Source organism: Pseudonaja textilis, chromosome 8 (assembly GCF_049901715.1).
Source record: "Pseudonaja textilis isolate UNSWEBS1 chromosome 8, rPseTex1.2, whole genome shotgun sequence".
NCBI classification, from domain to species: domain Eukaryota; kingdom Metazoa; phylum Chordata; class Lepidosauria; order Squamata; family Elapidae; genus Pseudonaja; species Pseudonaja textilis.
In genome coordinates this window covers 31,580,225-31,594,893 of record NC_141997.1, presented here as the reverse complement: position 1 = coordinate 31,594,893, position 14,669 = coordinate 31,580,225, and the positions used below count along the sequence as shown (strand labels likewise).

At 38.0% G+C, this 14,669-nt stretch overlaps 1 protein-coding gene across 3 annotated transcripts in view; it reads right to left on the bottom strand.

Moving 5' to 3' along the window:
• The window catches only part of ABCC4 (ATP binding cassette subfamily C member 4 (PEL blood group)), a 203,934-nt gene that overhangs the window by 135,186 nt on the left and 54,079 nt on the right, over positions 1-14,669 (bottom strand). For 2 of the 3 annotated variants that reach the window (XM_026708386.2, XM_087937964.1), the window contains exons 10-14: positions 12,585-12,674; positions 11,327-11,518; positions 10,131-10,225; positions 7,793-7,879; positions 898-994 (exon numbers count right to left, since the gene is read on the bottom strand). In XM_026708386.2, coding sequence (XP_026564171.1) covers positions 898-994; positions 7,793-7,879; positions 10,131-10,225; positions 11,327-11,518; positions 12,585-12,674 — 561 coding nt within the window. The remainder of the gene's footprint in view (positions 1-897; positions 995-7,792; positions 7,880-10,130; positions 10,226-11,326; positions 11,519-12,584; positions 12,675-14,669) is intronic. The other variant, XM_087937963.1, reaches the window with a different exon arrangement.

The following is a 14,669-nucleotide window of genomic DNA, read 5'->3' as shown; positions in this document are numbered from 1 at the left end:
CTTTCACAGGTTTTAATATAAATGGCACACTGCAAAGCAACATAACAATATTTTATTTATTAGTGACCTTAGAACAGAGGAACAGTGGAGATATTAGATTATGTCTTTTCAATCTTTATTGACTTTATTTGCAGTTTTATTTGCAATTCATTTAATTTTGGATAAAAGAGCAAACAACAGGCATGGAACATAAACAGTCTAGATTCAAGGTGCCTACATCTATTTCCCTGAAACTGAAAAGAGTTCAGTATTAAATGTCTTACATGCTTACAAATTTCAGCTTTGAAATTTTATATTTGCAGCTGTAAAATAAAGACCATATTTTTCCCATGCTAGCAAGTAGGAAGTTCAGATCTCACTCCAGCTCTGCCTCTGAAGAGGACATCCTGCTGGTTCTAATTCAGTCTAGATTCACTTGGTCAATTCTTTGAAGCTCTGTCTCCTTTTGAAATGTAGCTCTTGAGACTCAAAAATCAAAGTCCACTTGAAACACAGTTCCTGCTCTTTTTCTACTCTAAACAAGGGCACGTTATTGTATGTATGACATACATGCAAAAGGATCAATGGGGAACTGAAGCCCCAAGAATACTGAATTAACTAATTTGAAAACTGTGGCTGAACATCTTTGACAGATATATTTTACACTATCTTCTTTTAATTTTTAGCTAGGGGTTTAAAAAGTCCTGACTGGTCATTCAAAAATGGCATTTTAATTTATTTAGTTCTGTAAAATAAATGTATAATTTTGTACGCCATGCAGACACATTACTTGTAACATCGCAAGGTTGACAATGCTATTCTGCTTATTTGTAATTCTTCAACTTTAAATATTAAGAGTACAGAAAGCAAACTGAAACACTGCCAACCACCCCAAAGATTATTTTTATTTTCACCAACCTCTTTTAAAATTAAGATCTGGCTTGCAGCTCGTAAATATTGCAACTGGTGAGTCACTAAAATGCACAATTTTTTATGCAAAGTCTGACAAATACACCTGCAAAAGAAATGAAACTAAATGAAATGCTGACTTCTTAAAAACAGTAGAGCAAGTTGCTTTAAAAATAATTTGTAAAGGCTCCTCTTTATACCATAATTAGGAAAGAACTAAACAGCACTATTCATCAGTATCTAATTTGAAACTATAAATGGAATGTAAAGATAGCATCAAATAATATCTGAGCAGAAGAAAAATTCCAGTCTAGGACAATCATTACAATGCTGAACAGGAGAAGAAATTGAAAGAAGGAGGGTCCTATGTTCTAAATCAGGGGTGTCAAACTCGATTGAGGGCTGCATCCGGTTTGATCTTGGGGGCTGGGGTGGGAGTGGCCAGGATGGGCATGGCCAGCCTGACATCACTTGTCTCAGTGGGGGGCGGGGGGGGGCTGCAACAGTCTGAGTACTGCGCCAGTGAAAACAGGCTCCTGAGCTCCATTTTTGGCTGAGACAGCCTCCTGCAATCCTCTGCCAGCAAAAATGGAGCTGCAGGGGCACACGCAGCCCTCACGAGCTCCGTTTTCACTGGCAGAAACACTGCAGGTCTTTGCTATTTCCAGAGTGGCCCTGTGGGCCAGATCTAAGCACCTGTCGGCTGGATCTGGCCCCCAGGCCTTGAGTTTGACACCCTTGTTCTAAATCATTGATATAATTTTAGTAAAGCACTTTACTGGACAGTTTATGGGATGTTCCTTAAACCACAGAAAAGAAGAATGGATGAGTACAAGCCCCAGGCACCAGATCTGTCTAGAATGTTCTCTTGAAGTCATGCATAAGTCTGAAGCTCTGTTTCCTGAAGTAATCCCACAAGCCTTCCATAGGACATAATTGCTTAATTTCTTTGAAGAGAAGTGTTTCATTCACATTGTCACAACTGTAGTGGTCTCACAGCTCTAATATTCCATCTTAATTTTTTTAGATTTCAGCAGTATTTACTTATACTCCAATGTACATTTGCAATGGAAACTTATACAATAAGTATATAACTAATGAATATATACCAAATGTATACAAACTTATATTAAGTCTGATGTCCATGAGAGAGTTTAACTGTACCAATTTGCCTGAAAAGCTACATCTGCATACTAGTTCATAGTAGAGAATTCTTATGGCCTAAATCTGACTCAAATTGAAATATATGATTGATGGTGTCACTCTGAGATATTCAAAGCTAAGTTTGGTATCTCTTAGCACAAGGCAGCACTTAGACCCTGAATACAAATTAATAGCTGGATATTTACAGGCATTAAATTAAATTTGCTATAAAAACTTGCTTCAAAGTGTAATAAAATAATAAAAATGTCACATTAATCCCTGAAAAATGAACACACACACTCTACATACCGAATTAAAGCCTGGTTTTTCAATGTTAGAAGATAACGGGTATTTTAAAAATAAGAAAGTCGCAAGTATGGCACAATAAGGTATCGTATCCATTATAACAAAGACTAAGCATGGGGACATTTATGCATGAAGGTTTCTCTTCAATCATTACCTACTTGCTTCTGGAAAAAAAATCAAGAATGTGACCCTAAATCCAGCAACCGTAACATGTTATGCAAATGATATAACTCAGTTTACAAAGTGCTAAATATAAATAATTAATTTCATAATTGCTCCCTTTCTCTGGCACTGATAGAATGCATTTTTATTGTAAATGGTCTTGAAGCTACAATAGTTTGGAATCTTCTTCTTATTCCCACACAGCAGGGTCTGCTTATCAGCAAAGACACCTCCATTTGACTCAATCCAGAGCTTCTTTGGGGGTGATATCCATGCGGTGCATGTCCTCCTTGATGTGATCCAACAATAGTTGGAGATATAAAATTTAATAATAAACACAGTTTATGGTGAAAGAGACCAAGAGACAGTAAAACCAGAAGTTTGGGATTATTCTCAAGATAATATAATTTTACCTAAATCATCTAACCATGATTATGTTCCAGAATTGGATGATTTCAACAGCAGAAATCTAATTAAAAAATAACCACTTCTCACAAAGTACTCTGAATCATGTCACTGAACAACTATTGTTGCAACTGTTAATTCATAGCATACACATCTTCTCGATTATAATCTTAAATCCTATGTAAAAAAGATTAATTTATCAACCCTATATCTCCAAGTATGGAATGACCACAGAACTGCAATTTATATTATTCCTACAAAAGACATCCACACAAATCTTGTTCAGGTAGAGAGAGGAGACATTAGAACAAAAACTATATGGCAAGATTATGTTGGGAGAGCCTCTTCTGGGCTCACAGTCTACTGTACCTTCTCATTTCTATTGGCCACTAGAGCCAACAGAAATAGTCAATAATACTGTAGGGCAGTGGTTCTCAACCTGTGGTTCATGGACGCTGGGGATGTTTGATATCATCACATGGGTTCCATAAAGGCCTGAAGAAATATTATGATTTAAATCTTGGATTAAGTCTTGGTGGGGTCCATGGCCATGGTCTATGGCCACAAAAGGTATCTAAAGAGGGTCCGTGATGCAGAAAAGGTTAAGAATCACTTTCCTTCCTTGGACAATTCCTCTATAACTTTCATTTCTCTCCTTAACCTGCATATTTTGCCCCATAAACTGCTGAATTCTGAATTGACTTCTTCTGTCAGAGTACAGTACAGGAAAACTGATATAAAAATGGCGGATGGAAAATTGTGTATTGTTGGTATATGACATCAGAGAAATTGTCCAGAATTGATATACTGTCCAGCACCTCGGATATATGCTGGAAATATGAACAACATGAAGGGACCATTTGGCATGCTCGACGGACACATTAAAAACTTGTTCTGTGAGCGAGATGGGCAGTCCCTAAGTAGGATAAATAAATAGGGCAAAAATTTTGGATTCAAATATATACAGTGGACCATAATCTGTTCCGAGAATTCAAGCGTCACACGATTTGGTCCTCACCAGAAGTGCATGCACATAAAAAAAATGGTGTGGCACAGAAGGGGAAATCAGCATGGAACAGCAAATCACCACGACTGTGTTTGGTCTCGACCAGAGGTTAAGAAATTTTGGTCGCTAACCCGAATTAGTTGCGAACGGAAGCATTCGCAACCAGAGTAATTTGAAACAGAGGATTTTAAAGATTAATATGCAATTGAAGGCACAACTTCTGTTTTAGGATTGATGGATAAACAGTTAGAAAAGAGCTGTGGAGGATTATTTCAAACTATAATAACTGCAGTGAAACTATTATACGCACAAAAATGGAAAGATTTGACATTACCTACCCCATGAAGAAATAGTTGGTGAAATTGATAGAACTTGTGGAGATGGACAAATTGACTTCTTTGATTAGAGAAAGGTTAATTAAACTTATGGACATTTTGCACGAGAAGGTAAATGATTTTGTGATTTGTGATTAGGAAGAATAAATTGTAGAAGGGAAATACGATTAAATTGGAGAGTAGTTTGATTAGAATTATATTTATGTCTTTTCTGTTTTTCCTCACTCCTTTTTTTTTCTTTGACATACTTTGTTACAGTTTTCTCCCTTTGGATGTATTAAAATATTTTAATAAAAATATTATTTTTTAAATGGCAAAGGGGAAAAAAACCCTGGAACATAATCAAATCAATGGGCAAAGAAAGAGTTAAGCAGCCTCTTCTGCCCCATAACTGTTTTTGGCAAATGTTCACCTAGTTTTCCTCTATAATGAACTATAATAACATCAAAAAAAGACAATTAATTAGTGCTTGTAGCTAAACTGGACCTGTGTCCTTTATTTTTATTTTACAGTACATATTATTAAATTTGTTTGCCCCCCATCTCAGTTTCACTGTATCGTTTAGATTGCAAATAGAGCAAAAACAAAGAAAGTTGCATCAGCTGAAATTACAAGCTACGAATATTCATAATATATGAGTGTAGCCTTAAAGCCTTTCAAAAGCCTTTTAAAATTAAATAATATGATAAATAATATCTGTCATTGTTTATTTTGCTTATTTTGAGCTACAGTGGCACAGTGGTTAAAGTGCAGTACTGCAGGCTACTTCTGCTGACTGCTGGCTGCCTGCAATTTGGCAGTTCGAGTCTCACTGGCTCAAGGTTGGCTCAGCCATCCATCATTCTGAGGTGGGTAAAATGAGGACCCAGATTGTTGGGGACAAGAGGTTGACTCTGCAAACTGATTAGAGAGGGCTGTAAAGCACTGCAAAGTGGTATATAAGTCTAAGTATTATTGTTATTTTGGCATAGGATAAATAAAAGGTAAGTTGCCCACAGAGAAATGAATTCTGGAAACAGAGACTATTTAATTGCCATGACAAATTGAAAAGGCAAGTACTGCAGTAGTCAAATCCATCCTTCCTCATACTGTACCTATTACAGCTCTCGGGGGCGGTGCACATCTCTGTTACAAAGCCGAAGAGCCAGTGCTGTCTGAAGACATCTCTGTGGTCATGTGGCCGGCATGACAAAACACCGAAGACGCATGGAGCCTTGTTACCTTCCCACCAAAGTGGTCTCTATTTTTCTAGTTGCATTTTTACATGCTTTCGAACTGCTAGGTTGACAGAAGTTGGGACAAGTAATGGGAGCTCACTCCATTACACGGCACTAGGGATTCAAACCGCCAAACTGCCGACCTTCCTGATTGACAAGCTCAGCGTCTTAGCCACTGAGTACAGTACTAGAATAAAATTAATTCATTTTTAAGCTTAGGCCAGCAATAGTTTGACATCACTAGACTGAAAAAGTTAAGTTTAATTTTAAGTTTATGCTGCACAGAGAACTTTCATTTTGCCTCTGGTTTACTTTTATTAATAAGCGTATATACAGGTAGTCCTCCACTTGCGACCACAATTCTGAGCCCAAAATTTCTGTTGTTAAGTGAAACATTTGTTAAGCGGGCTATGTCCCATTTTACATCTTTTCTTATCACCGTTGTTAACTGAATCACTGCAGTTGTTAAGTTAGTAACATGATTGTTAAGTGAATCTGACTATCCCATTGACTTTGCTTGTCAGAAGGTCACAAAAGGTGATCCCAGGATGCTGTGACTGTCACAAATATGAGCCAGTTGCCAATCATCCGTAGGGAGGTTTCAATGGTTGTAAGTGTGAAAAACAGTCATGTCGCTCTTTTCAATGCCGTTGTAACTTTGAATGGTCACTAAATGAACTTTTGTAAATCGAGGCCTAAATCGAGCAGTAATCTCCAGGATGATGTAGCCCACACATCCATAGAAAAGTTAAAAAAAAATGAATTAACTTGTTAAATACAGAGAGTCCTCGACTTACAACAGTTATCTGATCATGTGATTCCCCTTTTCTGACCTTCTGACAGGCAAAGTCAATGAGGAAGCCAGATTCACTGAAGAATCATGTTACTGATTTAACAACTGCAATGATTCACTTAACAAACGTAGCTAGAACGGTCATAAAATGGGGCAAGGCTCACTTAGCAAATGTTCTCACTTAGCAAGCCAAATCTTAGACTCAGTTGTGGTCGTAAGTCGAGAAGCACCTGTAGCTTGCTTATGCCATCATACGTACTGTTTGTTAGGCTTTGATATCTGGAAAACTAGATCAGTAGTAAAACAAAAAACAAAAAAAACCATTCCAGATTCTTATACATAAAATATAATAGCAATTATCTGAGAAAAAAAGGTAATTCCAAACACGTATTTATACTGAAATATATTCTTTTATGCTAAATCATATTCAGAACATAAAGGTTGGTCTAATTTATGTGGTATACAGGAAGATAGAAAATCAAATAAATGGATGTTCCTCAGGATAATTAATCCAGGTGAGATGGGCAGCACATAACTTGAATAAATATATAAATTAATTTTGAAGAGCAACAAATCAGAGTCTGCCTGAGGTCATGGTATGAAAAACAATGCCTCGTTATTTAATCTGTCCAAATAAATTGAAATCGTTTGAGTCAGGTAGTCCTCAATTTTTGACCACAGTTCAACCCCAAATTTATGTTGTTAAGCAAGACATTTGTTAAATAAATTTTGTCTCATATTACACCCTTGCTTGCCATAGTCATTAAGTGAATCGCTGCAGGTCATAAGTGCCGGTTGTTAAATGAATTTGGTTCCTTTGCTCATCAGAAAGTCGCAAAAGGGGTCAACATGACCGTGGGACACAGCAGAGGTCATAAATATGAACCACTTGTTCAAGCATCTGAATTTTAACCACATCATCATCATGGGGATGCTGCAAAGGTCACAATTGTAAAAAATGTTTATAAGTCACATTTTTCAGGGTTGTCGTAACTCCAAGTGGTCATTAAATGAACTGTTGCAAGTTGAGGACCATCTGTATATCTTTTAAGACTCAGAATAACAGAGTAAGAAGGGACCTTGGAGGTCTTTTAGTCCAACCTCAAGCAGGAGACCATACACCATTTAATCAAAGAATTAATCAATAAAGGATAATGCAGGTAGCATTGGATAAGATTTTACTGAGTTCAGCAGCAGTTCCAAATAAATGTAGGATTGTTCTCTTTAATTGAGAAATATAACTCTTAACTCAAAAATATTATTATTCAACAAAAACATCCCTTTATTATCATGTCAGCTGTTCTCAGGACAGAAATAATGAGTCCCCTTCTCCCAATTTGTTTGAAATGTTTACATAAATGATTCTGATTTTCTATCGTTAGAATAAGATAGGAGCAATAATATATTCACCAGGCCACAAAACCCACTGAGGGTCTTTAAATGTTTCAAGTTAACCTTGTTTCCATGTACAGTTTAAGAAAGGAAAACCGCGGAAGAGAAATGTAAATGTTTAAAAGTGCACTGGGGAGTTACATACTTTTCAAATAAATGCCTGCTCACTTCTGCATCCACTGCACTTAATGGATCATCCAACAGATAGATGTCGGCATCCTGGTACACAGCTCTAAAAAACAGACAAGTAAGGAACAATTAAGTTGCTTCTGAAACAAGTGTGCATTTTTGAGCAGAAAGGCCTCATCCATACAGTGAAAGGCGGGATAGAGCCATAGAGTGGAAGATGGCTTCTTCTTTGTCACAATCTTCTTGTTCTGCAGGCATTTCTTGTTGTTTCTCATAATTCCAAATCTCCATTTCTAAAAACTGAAATACGAAGCCAAAAGAACCTCTCCCTTCTTGTGCATCTTCTTTGTACTTTTTAAGTTCCACTTTCAGTTCTTCTAAAAGTGGAGCCATTTTAAACAGTTTTAAACAACCACCCGGTTGATTTTAGTCATTCAAATACAATAACCAAAAATCCAGAAATCATCAAGTAATCCAGATAGTCCCGAGTTATATCTTCCTATTTCTTTTTTGACTTTCTCTTCCTGGGGTTTTTGTTGCGTTATTTCAGTTAAAATATATCTTTTGGAATCTTGAGATTTTGCTGTAAATTCTTTTTAATTCCAGGTCTCCTTTAATTCCAAGTCTCCTCCCTTCCAGATCCTGCCCTTTTATTCTTTTTGTCTCCTTTCCTGTTTTCAAAAGCTTTTGATTATCCAGAAATCTTTATTATCCCTTTGACTTTTTATTTTCAGCATTAAATGCCTATTAATGTCAAAGTGGATTTTTTTTCCAATTTCTTGCTTAAGTCTCTTAGCTGTCAGTATAGGAAAAGGGGTGGGGGGGACCAAATCTTTTCCCTTTTCTCTCTCCTTCGCAGCTTAAAAATCTTCTTAGGGAACAATGTTATTGTTGTTTTTTAATAGTTTCAATTCCAGGGTACCTTATTTGTTGCTTTTGCTGTTTGACCTGCTCAACCAAAACTTTCTCTTCTTATCTTCCTCCTGCACATTCTTTTCTGGTCAAGTTCTTCTTTGTAGTGGCCATTTCTGACCACCGCTACAACCGCTTTCGGGAAAGGGAGTAATAGCCAGCTGGGGAGGAGAGATGCGGATCTCCTCAACCCTGTAAGCAGTCTCCCCCTTCTTCACCACCTCTACGGGGTGGCTTAGCCCTGAAACCAGCTGGCTCGGAGCACTCCAGTGGCGAGCACGGATCGAAGCCTCGCAGAGACAAGGTTTTGGTCTGTCGCTGAAGAAGCTCAAACCGGAAGTCCATAATCCCCCACATATATTTTTCAAAGTCCTATAAACATTCAATATCTGATCCAGTGGTGGGATTCAAAAAAATTACTACCGATTCTGTGGGTGTGGCTTGGTGGGCGTGGCAGGGGAAGGTTACTGCAAAATCCCCATTCCCTCCCCATCCCACTAACCTGCTTTCCAGCTCTGTTCTCCTGTGCAGGGCAACAAAAGAAGACCCAGCCGATCAGCTGGGACTCAGGAGGCAGAGAATAGATAGGAGTGGAGCCAGTCAGAGGTGGTATTTGCCGGTTCTCTGAACTACTCAAAATTTCCACTACCGGTTCTCCAGAACTGGTCAGAACCTGCCCTATACCACCTCTGATCTGATCACCTGAAAGATCATCTCTTTCACCTTGAAGACCATATCTTTCACAAAACCCATCATAGTATTTTTATTTTGTGGAGAATAAGGGAGAATGGAACTCCATACTAGTTACCATAAAGTGATAAAATTATGCTAAAATGTCTCCTTTTGAGAATGTCTAAATCAGAACAGGTAGTCCTCAACTTACAATCACAAATGAGCCCAAAATTTCGGTTGTTAAGTGAGACATTTGTTAAATGAGTTTTGCCCTATTTTATGATATTTCTTGTCACAGTTGTTAAGTGAACCACTACTGTTAATAAATTAGTAAACCAGTTGTTAAATGAATCAGGCCTCCCCACTGATTTTGCTTGTCAAAAGGTTACAAACATGATCTTGGGACACAGCAATAGTCATAAGTATGAACCAGTTGCCAGGCACCTGAATTTTGATCACAAGATCATGGGGATGCTGCAAAGGTTGTAACTGTGAAAAAATGTCACTTTTTTCAGTGCCGGTGTAACTTTGAATGGTCACTAAATGAACTGTTGTAAATTGAGGACTACCTGTAAAACGTAGTATTGTTTGCTCTTAGGACTTTGATTTCAACAGTTTGATTTCTGTCAGCAGTTTGTTATCACTAATTGATGCAATTTTAATTTTTTACAGATGACCATGAAATGTACATTATTTCGATTTTAGTTTCACCAAATGCATTGATATCTACAGATTCAAGATGGATCTCATAAAATTCAAGTCCATTTTACCTAGCAAGATTAATCCTGGCTTTTTGTCCACCGCTCAAAGTAGCTCCTCTGTCTCCAACTATTGTTAAGTCTCCATCTTCCAGCTGCTCAATATCCTATCAAAAACAGAGAATTATTTAAATAAAAATGTTTGCATTTGTCATTTTAATGATCTGAGAACCATCGTAAATATTATTAATATGCATACATTCTGTTCAAAAGGAGAACTTATTAATCAGAATTGCTTTGTAAGATTTTCACTCGCCAAAGAAGTGTGTTTATACAATTTATAAACCACTACAAATTAAATATGGATTTTAGGGAATGATAAGCAGTTTTCATAATGCCATACAAGATTATAAAAAAAAGAGACCAACTGCATTTTTAGAAAATGTGTTTTGCAAAAGGTTTCCAGGTGTCTGCTTTTCATCCATCTTCAGCCTGACAGTGGCATCATCAAATACCATGTCCTGGATTTGGTGTACAATATTTATCAAGTTGCCAAACAAAATTATCTGTCTCTTGGCAATCTATTTTAAAGTCCTAGATCACACCTGCCAAATCAAAGATGAAGTTGAAATGTTCTGAAGGACATTCTCTGAAATACAATGGCATTGCAATTTCTGTCTCCATTCTCACAAGTAGGGAATGTGAATGATGTTCTACCCTGAATTATTTCCTCCTAGGAGTTATTTTATGCCTTTTAAATGGGAAATAGATAAATCTTGAAGTATTACAGCAGGGTATACAACCCACAAAATTATCACTGAATTGAAAATTTTAATACGGCAATAGGGAAAAATCTAGTAAACACATATATGAATCATTACATTTCATTAAATTTAATTAAAATTAAATTAAATCAAGTCAAATTTCATGATGTTTTCTTTTCAGCCTCTGACCCCTTGTTTAAAATTAAGTGAGGCCTTATCCCAAAAAATCTCTGTCTGCTTAATTATTTATGGATCCAGCCAACTTAAATTACATTTAAACATGGAGCTATTTTGCACAATGCATGCCGTCCTATATTTCACTGGCATTTCATCAATTCTTAAACATTGTTTTATTTTGGATGTTGGGCTGGTTTTTGGGAATCCAAAGGCAATAAGGCTTCCATGAGGACCCTGTAATTTTCCATGCATAACACTTTGCCAATTTTCACTGTCAAAAAATGAAAAACAAGATGTTCAAAATGTATCTAAAGATGTAGAACTTACTTTTTTAAGAGCACAGACTCTTAAAACCTTCTCATATTTTTCCTTTTGATAATCCTTTCCAAAGAGTATGTTATTTCTTACTGTGCCAGAAAACACCCAGGGTTGCTGAGAAACATAAGCTATTTTTCCTTGAACATCCATAAAACCTCTGATTATAGACAGCTCGCCCAGGACAGCACTCAAGAGTGAAGACTAGAAGCATAGGAAGAAAAACAAGTATAATTATAAATACTGAGGTGCACAACACACCTAAGACTTTCCATTCTTTGTACACATTAGCAGAATTTATTTGTAGAATCAGCACTAAAGATTCCCTTGGTTTTCTTGTTCTGTCATATTATGGACTGTTGTGTTTTTTCTGTCCATATCTTCAATGGCTACAGTGTGGGATTAATCGTAGCTAATACTAATTTCTATGTGGACCTAATTGGAGTTGGCTAATTGTTTTATTTGCATCTGATCAGCTAAACCAGTGGTGTCAAACTGAATTTCTTGGAGGGCTAGATCAGCATTGTAGTTGTCCTCCGCTGGGGAGAGAGGAGACAGGACAGACAGCCTCCTGCAGCACCCTGCCAGCCAAAACAGGGGCACGGGGGGGGGGGGCATTTAAACGTTTAAAAAGAAAAAAAACCAACAAAACAACAAGAAACAAGAGTGACAGAGAAAACAATCCAGATAGGAACAAAGAAAAAGAGGAAAGAGTGTCTTTGGTCATGCTTGTCAAAAGTCTGAATGAAGATTCATATCTGTTTGTTGCGGATTCGTGAATAGATTGATGCTTAAATCATATCTATTCTTCTGAATTCATTCCTTAACTCAGCTCAATTTCAGTCGCGTTCTTTCCTTTTCTATTCGTTGCACAGGCATAGATAGACTGTTTTACCTTCTCCTATTTCTTTCACTAATTTATGTTCTTTACAATTTATTTTCCTTCGTTCCAAGTTGCAATCTTACCTCACTAGGTGAGCCCATGGATTTTGACTTCCATAAGCCATCCTGGATACACCCCTCTGACCCATATTACTTTTTAGCAAGATGGATAAGACAAACAAGCCTTAACCACACACACCCATATTACCTGATAATGGGAAGGTCAGTATTGGTCAGTTCTGACAAAGCCCAGTGTTACCCCATCATACTCACATACAAGCTTGCATCTCAACAGATTGAAACCCAGAGTGGACAAAATCTCTGTTTTCAAATGCTTCAGAATGAACACCCAAGGGACAAAGTAACAATAAAAAAAATGGAGACTTGCCTTTCCTGCTCCCACGGGGCCAATCACGGTGAGCAATTCCCCTGGTTTGACAGTAAATGAAATGTCTTGAAGTGTTGTCATTTCCATGTTCTATTCATTTGGGAGGAAATTAATATGGTTTCACCATATCATTTATGCATTTATTTATTTGCTTTCATTAACTGAATACAAATAAACGAAGCAATATACATGTTTATGAAAAAAATAAAACTGAAGAAAACTAACCAAAAATATATTAATTGACTCTATTCATTGTTTTATGCCTTCAGTCATTCTTGGCTCCTGGTGACTACCTTTATAGGAATTCCACACAAAATTCATAACATTTTAGAAAATAATCTATTTAAGGGTATTACTTTTTCCCTCAGTATAAGGTTTAATTACTCCCATCTATCAAGATCCAAAGAATTATCTGTGAAATATTACCTGTGATTAAAAATGCAAAATAGCATATACATTCCTTATAGATATGAAACTGATAGTTGTTTATAAAATTAATAGGCTTTTTTCCTATTTATACTTAATTCATACCTAATTCTCTTGTAAACAAGAATGCCCCCCCCAAAAAATAGAAATAATATCAATATTAATCAGGCCATAAAGTAACATAAGCACCAAGAAATCAGCATGAGAAAATGTTATTCATGTTCAGAAATAAGAAACAATTGCCATTCTATTGCCATTATATTAACTTTCTCATCCTCTTTTATTTGATACAGGTACCTTCAATGTTACTAAACATTAAACTTGATTGGATTTAAAGCAATAATCAAGATTCCAGTTAAGGCTGGTATTAAACATAACACATTGTTTCTAATCCTAAAATACTGTTCCACCATTGGCCTTCTTAAACATTATGCTTTAATCTCCACAAGGTGGCGGAAATAGCTCATTTTTATTCCTTTTTAGTGCTTCTAAGGACTTAAACTTTCTGGTTATACAATCAAGGTTTTCCCTCACTTTGACCTTGCACTGACTTCAACAGAAACATTCCACTTTCAGCCAACTGCAATGTAACTTACATATAAATTGTACAATCTGGAACATGGTTGTCAGAAAAAGGAAACGGAATACCATATGTGGTGGACTTGCTCAAAAAAAAAAAATTGGATGCCAAAGGAAAGCCAGATGGGCTTCTCCTTCCCTTCCCCCGGCACCTTGGCTCCCACTCAAATCCTACTTCGGGACAGAGGAGAACGTGCTGGAAAAGTGTGTTGGCATTTCCGACATGCCTTTCTCCAGCGCTCGCCCGCAATTCTTCGCGTTCCTCCAGGCCTAGATTGCTAAGTGGGGAGAGCAGCCCTGACGTTTCTGCTGCCCCCGCCCACAGGAAAAGAAAGCAAGCAGAAACATAGCCCTCACTGGGGGGGAAAGAGTGGAGATCGGAAGGCACAGGCAACAGAAAATGGCGCTTTTCAAAGGTGGCAGCTTCTATCTTCTCTTGCCTGTGCTTTCCTTGATCTCAGCTCTTCCGCCCCAGCGAGAGGTATGTTTCTGCTTGCTTTTCCTGTGCTTTCCATGGGCAGCGAAGGCCAGGGGCAGGTAGCAGAGCACCAAGAGGGATGAGGAAACTGACGCCAAGGCCCCATTCCAGACCTCTGAACTGGATGGTGAGAGCAGACTTACCCACTCTCACCACCAGCAGTCAGTACTTTTCCTGTCCTGGGCTGTCCCTACAGCCCGTGGCCATTGACGAAGAGCCCATACTGGGAGAGACAACTGGAAGGTGCGGGAGTGCCACGCAAATGCAAGTAGCATGGCGCTCCTGCACCTTCTGGCCATCTCCATCGCCGCTTCAGCCCGCCTGTGCCACCAGCCCCCTCTTGCTGCAACAGCGCCATTACCTCATCCTGGCCGGCGAGGGCTGTGCTGCTTTTGCAGGTTTGCGCTCGGCCGAAGGGTGGGGGCCAGTGAGTGGGCGGGCCATAATCCAGGGTACAGCCTGGATTAATTGCTTTGGGGGGAGATTTCTCTGCAGCCCACCCAAATTTTCTCACGGACCACCAGTGTACCGCAGCCCCCTAGTTGGCAACCACTGGACTAGATGACTTACAAGGTCCTATCTAACTCCATTAGTCTGTATCT